We start from the raw sequence: 7,092 nt of genomic DNA on the forward strand, positions 1-7,092 counted from the left end.
GTGTGTGTGTGTGCGTGTGTGTGTGTGTGTGAGAGAGAGAGGGGGGGATCTTTGTTATCTTCATTTTGCTTATGCTAGTTTTTTTTAAGAATTTTCTTGTATTTGATCATTGATTACTTTTATGAATGAGGAGAAAAAAAAAACCCTTAAAAAAAAGTAAGCAAGATAAACTGAGTATCTCTCTCATCAGAAGGAAAGGCGAGAAGAAGGCAGAGAAGAGCTTAACATAGGAAGCACACCAGGCCCTTGCCCCACCTCTGAGACAGCCCTCTGGGGCAGGCAGGCCCAGGGCAGGCCAGAGATCACCAGACCCATCCAGGGCTCTGCTGCCCAGTAGGGTCTAGAAAAAAAAGTCATATGGCTCATTGGTGGGGACCAAGTGCCCAAAACAGCACTTGATGGGCACACAAAGCTAGAGAAAGCTGCTGATGCCCACAGACAACCCATCACTGCCACGGGGAGTCATCTAGGAAGGAGGACCAGAAGTTGGGGACACTTCTAGGCAGGGCTCTGGGTCAGGGTGTACACCAATATAAGCTGGGCCCTGGAGGATGGAGTGGGAACAGTGAACTGCAACAGGTGTTGGGATTGCAACAGGCAAGCGCCTCCATAGACAACCTGGGCACGTGAACAAGGGTGGGGTATTACAGAGGAGACTCTGACAAAACCACAATAGGTATGAATTCCTCTCCTCCCCCCCCCCGCCCAGTGACTCTTCTGGACTGCAAAAGTAAATCTCAGAATAAATAAACGGAATGCTAAGAGAGTAACAGAGGAGTAACAGTAACAGAGGAGATCAGTAGGGACAGTGACCTAGAGGGACCCGGGACACAGCGGTGGAAACAACTCACCATTTCTAGCTCCTTGTGGGCATCCAAGGCGGTGCCTTCACGCTCAGACCTCTCCTCCACTCTCTTCAGGATATTCTGAAAGCAAGATGGAGCTGGGTTACCCTACTCTTCCCCTTCCCCTCCCCGTCCTCCCTGGCTGTGGTTATCATCGCTCAGGTGCAGCTTTGAAGAGGCAATGCTCCTAGCTCTTGGCTGAATGGACAGAGGGCACGGGGTCCTCAGCCAGGCCAGGGGTGGATGCCTTGGCCCAGCATGCTAATAGGAAGCCCAGGACTCAGTAGTTCAGGGCCCGAGGGCTGGTAGATACTTTATGGGGATGTAGAACCAGCGGCCTATGGAGAGCACAGCACAGAGACAATGCAAAGCAGCAAGGGGCCCTGGTCACTCAGGCAGGGGTAAGGGCTGAGACACAGTGTTTACACAGGGCACCAGACCCTTCCCTCCCTCCCTCCTGGGATGGTCACTGGAGGCTTGGCTGACTGACTGGTCTTTTTACTGTAACACATCTTTTCTCCTATCCTTTAGTTTGCTTCAGTTCACAGTTAACATAGCTTCTCAGGCTGTGTATAACTCTGTCTACTCTGTACTGGCTGGTTTTGGGTGTCAACCTGACACAAGCTGGAGTTATCACAGAGAAAGGAGCCTCCCTTGAGGAAATGCCTCCATGAGATCCAGCTATAAGACATTTTCTCAATTAATGATCAAGAGGGGAGGGCCCAGCCCATTGTAGGTGGTGCCATCCTTGGGCTGGTAGTCTTGGGTTCTTTAAAAAAGCAAGCTGAGCAAGCCAGGGGAAGCAAGCCAGTAAGCAGCACCCCTCCATGGCTTCTGCATCAGCTCCTGCCTCCAAGTTCCTGCCCTGTGTGAGTTCCTGTCCTGACTTCCTTTGGTGATGCACAGCAGTATGGAAGTGTAAGCTGCATAAACCCTTTCCTCCCCAACATGCTTCTAGGCCATGATGTTTTATACAGGAATAGAAACCTTAAGTCAACTTTCCTCTATGCAGCCACAGTGACAAATGTCAGCCACATCACGTGAGGATGGAACCTGAGACATCCTCCCCACCCCTTCTTGCCCACACCTCTGCATTCCTTCCCATCATGCTTTATGAGCTCAGTGCTGGCCCTGGTCCTGTGAATCTTGTTTTCCCAGGACCTTTGAACATTCAGGTTTCTCTATATACAGTGTTCTTTCTTCTAGATGTTGATGCAGCTGGCTGCTCTAAGCTGAGCCTCACTTAAATCTTGCTTGTCTTTCTTGATTCCTCCAATTGGCAGTAGCCAGGCAGGCACCCTCGACTGGGTTAACTCTTTGCTAACTCTGACAGCTAAGCCCACTTTTCTGGATATGTCTGCCAATCATTACTTTTGGAATAGAGTTGAGCCCTCATTGCTTGGAGCACAGTAGGGCCCTAATTGGCCCTTATTTAACAAATGGATTCTCTAAAATTCTAGTGGAGAGGTAGAAGGAGCTAAGGCTTGGACAGGGGAGGCCTGTAGAGCCCAGGGTATGGTCAGGGGCCACACCTGGACCAGCAGCTTGAGTCTTGTGATCCTCTGGAAAGGCAAGATGAGGAAGGAGGAGAAAGGCAGGCCCTTGCACTTGGGGTCCAGCTCCAACTGTGCGATCAGTTCCCGGAAAGCAGCCTTCTCCTGTCTGAAGATCCAGACACAGGGGGGTGTCTCTGAGCTCAGGCCCTGGAGGTGTGAATAGAAGATGCTTCCCCCACCCTCTCCTCCCTCCCCCTTCTCATTTTTTAAAATGGAAAATAAACTGTTCATGTAAACGTCAAGTAACAATAGTGGCTCCATATGCCAGGCCATGAAGACTTGGCAAAGCATGATTTGTGTGGGATGGGTAAGAATCCCATTGTAGCCAAGGTTATGAATCAGACATACAATTAGATGACTTCACCAGGCAGGAAGCCGAGGCAAGGTAAACCCACAGAGAGATGCAACCCGCTGCAGGCTTGAGGCACCTGCCGGGAGAGCCTGGGCTATTTTTGACAGGGGGTCTGGCCACGTGGCCCAGTGCCGCTGAAGGCCGGGAAGACAACGGCCAGAGACTTACTGCAGGGCAGACATCAGGGCAGCCTCTGTACCTGCTGCTAGGGGGAAGCAGATGCCCCAGCTGCACCCACAGGGCAAAGTTACATGGTGACCAGCTATCCTGGGGACTCTTGGGAACTGCAAGACACAGACAGTATCTTGCTTCTGCCTGCTGCTGCTTGATCAGAGAAGTCGCATGATTCCCACCACTTCCACACGTCACTGAGATGAATGCCTAGGTACTCAAAGTTTAATAAAATGACCACTTCAGCCATGTGGCTTGATAGAAAGGCCATCAAATCCAGATGCTAGTTGGACAGTTGGCATGTGGCACACTGAAACCTTTGTGGCTCTACAACAGAGCCTAGAAGCCATGGGGAACTGACTCTGTCACAAATGACTAGAAACCCTCCCTCTGTGTCAGCTGCAGGACGCTTCTTAGTGACTGTCACAGAACTGCCACCTTTGACCCACAGCTTCTCAACACAGTAACCGCTGCCACGTGCCAGGCAGAGTTCTCCAGCCTCCTCAGGCAACCTGGGTAGATTTGTCTGTCCTAATGAGGCCCTCAACCTTGCCTTTGTTCTCGGGGCACCCCAGAGACCCCGTACCTGGACTGTGTCTGGGACTGCAGACCTGGTCTTGATTTCCCACTATAGGTTCTCATACTGGAGAGACTTTTGTTTCGCTTTGTTTGTTTCGTTTGCATGGGTGGGTACCAAAAGGTCATGAAATGGGAGCCTGGCTCCTAGTTCACATGCAACGCACGACCAGCCAAGACTCCTTTCCGCCCACCATTGGCTTTCTTACTACTTCACACCTATGTTTCCAATGCCCTAGACGTTGGATCATCCCTGTGGCTATGCATTCTTTCCTACAGGGATTTCCTGGATCTTCTGGAGACAGGTCTGGAGACTTCAGATGACTCCCCAGGAGCACAGACAGACCACCGGTTTTCTAGTGACACCAAGATCTCAGGGAACATGCTAGAGTTAGATGCTCTCACCCACCTGGATAAATTGTGTGACTTAGTGTGGCCCTGGGGAATGCCCAGGCAAGGATGGCTGAGCCCCGGCAGGGCATACTCACAGGAGCTGCTTGTATGTCCTTTCCTGGTAGGTCTGGTTACTGACGTAGGTGATATAGACCGAGAAGTGATCAGCTGCGTAACGGTACACGATGTCGCACACATCCGAGATGACAATGTTCTCCTCCATGCGGTGCTCCAGCTCCAGCAAAAACCTGCAAGAGGCAGAGGCTGGGCTGAAGGCCAGTAGCTCATCTGAACACAAGAGGGAACGGCCATGGTTTTAGGTGGATAACACCACCAAAAGCATGCAGAGGGGGAGAGGGCACGAGGCTCATCTTTAACTCTTACATGTAAATTGATGTCTTTGCAGGTCTAACAGAACGGTGATCAAGCTGTGTCTCACAATGGTCCCTGGGTACTAGGAGTGGCAGGGATCATGCCACTCCTAGTACCCAGGCAATGGACAACGAGTGCAGAACATGGGGGGGGGCGGTTGTCTCTAGTTCTGTGTTGTGAAAATTTTCAAATTAAAAATCGGAGTTGGTGTGTAAAGAGCAAGCTCAGAGATCCCACGGGTTGCTCTGGCATCGATGAGCCATCACCCTTAGAAGTTACTGGATAGGAGGAAAGGATGGCTGCCAGCAGAGGCAGAGACTCTGAAGAAAAGGCAGGTGTCAGTGCAAAGGGGGCGACAGGAGGGCCCACACACAGACAACAAGAGCGATCGGGCTTCCACATGTGACACTGAGTGACCCTTACTGTAGGGGAGGGATGTCTTCACCATGCCCCGCCTAATCTGAATGTGGGAAGTTGGTCTAGTGCTTCCCAGGTTGCTGGGAACTGCTCAGTGAACCTTTCATCCTAATTTCTCTCCTCCTCCTCCTCCTCCTCTTCCTCCTCTTCTTCCTCCTCCCCCTCTTCCTCCTCCCCTTCCCCCTCTTCCTCTTCTTCTTCCTCTCCTCCTCCTCCTCCCCCTCATCTTCTTCCTCCCCTTCCTCCCCTTCCTCCTCCCCCCTCCTCATCTTCCTCCTCCTCCTCTTTCCCCTCCCCCTCCCCCTCTTCCTCTCTTCTTCCTCCCCTCCTCCTCCACAAGAGCTCACTTCCTCCTTTACCCAAGTCCAACCTCAGGAAACACAGATCCCACATCCTTTCCTGGCTTGCTGGATGCCTCAAGAGAGAGGAGAAAGAAGCAGCAATCTGGGCTCCACTGGCCCTGGCCTGCAGGGAGCTTAGGCTTTCCTATTTCTGGGTGAGCAGTTGTTCCCAGATGACCTTGGGCATTGTCATGAGACCCACACAGATTTGCATAAGATTCAACTCAACATCACTCTAACCAGTTAGGAGAGCCCTCCAACTCAGAGCACCATAAAGATGCGCAGGTCTCAGAGGTTAATGGGAAGAGACCCAGGGCTACCAACTGGCCAACCTGCTGGAGAAGACAATGGGCCTTTTGGTTTACATCTCTCTCTCTCTCTCTCTCTCTCTCTCTCTCTCTCTCTCTCTCTCTGTGTGTGTGTGAGAGAGAGAGAGGTCAAAGGTCAACTTCACATATCATTCCTCAAGAGCCATGCCCCTAGTTTCTTTTGAGACAATCTTCCATTAGTCTGGAGCTCACCAATTAGGCTAGACCGGCTAGCTCACCAGCCAGCGCCAAGGATTCTCTTAGCTCCCCATCCCTAACACTGGAATGACAAGTGGATCCCACCACCTTTAGCTTCCATGTGGGTTCTGGGATCAGAGTCAGGTCCTCAAGCTTGCAAGACAAGCATTCTACCCACTGCCCCGTCTCCCCGGTGCCTAGATTAACGGCTTCATCCTCCCTATTTCTTTATGTAAAAATCCAAACCATTCAAAGGCCTAGAAGCCCAATCAATGAGCATGGGCCCTGGTTTCAGCCACTCGCTGGCAGGGAGAAGATGGAAGGTGGCCCTGCAGTGCTCACCGCTCACTGACAGCCATGACATCCAGGACATTGGAAAAGAGGATGTGGGCCTCGGACGGGTGCAGGATCTTCTTCAGTCGCTCGTTCTCCATGAAGTGCGACACCAGCAGGTTCAGACTCTTATAATAGGAGGCCTCGGAGGTGACCAACTCAAACATGGCCTGCGGAGACATAGAGGAGACCGTGTCGTCATTGCTAAGAAGAGCTGAGGACGTCCTTAGAGGCAGATGTCCTTGAAGCCTGTGGCAGCAGCTGCGTGGCAGACGCCAACTCGTGCCCTGATACAAAGGAGAAAGCCCTTCACTCTCAGCAAGCACACTGTCACAGCCTGCCACCTGAATGCCGGATGACAAGCTAGGGATCAATCTATAGAACAAGAAACAGTATGAGAGGTAGGCCTTGTGACAGAGCCGGATGGTGACGAAGATGACTCTGGCCTGAGTTTATTGGCATAGAGATGGGCAGAACAATCAATAGGGACAGAACCCTGCCTGCCCCCCATTTTACAAGAAATAGATCAAGATGCCAATCAGGAAGGGTGGAGTTTTGGGTGACTTTACTCATTCTTCTTTTTAGCTTTTGAATTATCTGAAAACAGCCTCACTAAGTCTCTAATATTGCTTTTAACATCTGATTTTATAATGTAATTTTTAAAAAAGCAATTTTCATTTTGAAAAACAAAAAAACAGGAAAAGAAACACAGATTTTACTTCAGCCTTCAGGATTACCTTTCTCCTGTAACAACATTGACTTACCAATGTGAGTGACTTACCAAACTTCCCGGCAGCAGGCCTGGCTAGCTGGCCTTTAGTGCTTGCAAATTACCTACCCAGAAACCAGTGGGAGCCACACCCACTGTCTGTCCAGGCACTCTCCACTGTCTCTTGGTTTAGATGGCTGAAGGGACAGTGTGGCAGGTTGAACTATTGACCCCTCCAAAAGTATGCTCAATCCGTGGTCTCCAGGACCAGCAACTGTACCCTTGAATGAAACTGGCTCTGTGTTTGAACTGAAAGTCTTGAGGTGAGACTATAAGACCGTTCCAGATTCAGGGTGGGTCCTACCCCTAGTTCGAGGTGTTGAGTTTTGCTTCTGTTGCTATGATAAAATACCAAGTTTTTTGTTTTTGTTTTTGTTTTTGTTTTTGTTTTTGTTTTTTGAGACAGGGTTTCTCTGTATAGCCCTGGCTGTCCTGGAACTCACTCTGTAGACCAGGCTGGC

The 7,092-nt window shown here is 50.7% G+C and overlaps 1 protein-coding gene across 2 annotated transcripts in view; it reads right to left on the minus strand.

Moving 5' to 3' along the window:
* The window catches only part of Ngef (neuronal guanine nucleotide exchange factor), a 98,289-nt gene that overhangs the window by 6,707 nt on the left and 84,490 nt on the right, over positions 1 to 7,092 (minus strand). For both annotated transcript variants that reach the window (XM_021198288.2, XM_021198289.1), the window contains 4 exons: positions 5,872 to 6,032; positions 3,989 to 4,141; positions 2,378 to 2,507; positions 852 to 926 (listed from right to left, as the gene is read on the minus strand). In XM_021198288.2, the coding sequence (XP_021053947.1) occupies positions 852 to 926; positions 2,378 to 2,507; positions 3,989 to 4,141; positions 5,872 to 6,032 (519 nt within the window). The remainder of the gene's footprint in view (positions 1 to 851; positions 927 to 2,377; positions 2,508 to 3,988; positions 4,142 to 5,871; positions 6,033 to 7,092) is intronic.

This window comes from Mus pahari, chromosome 5 (genome assembly GCF_900095145.1).
Source record: "Mus pahari chromosome 5, PAHARI_EIJ_v1.1, whole genome shotgun sequence".
Taxonomy (NCBI): domain Eukaryota; kingdom Metazoa; phylum Chordata; class Mammalia; order Rodentia; family Muridae; genus Mus; species Mus pahari.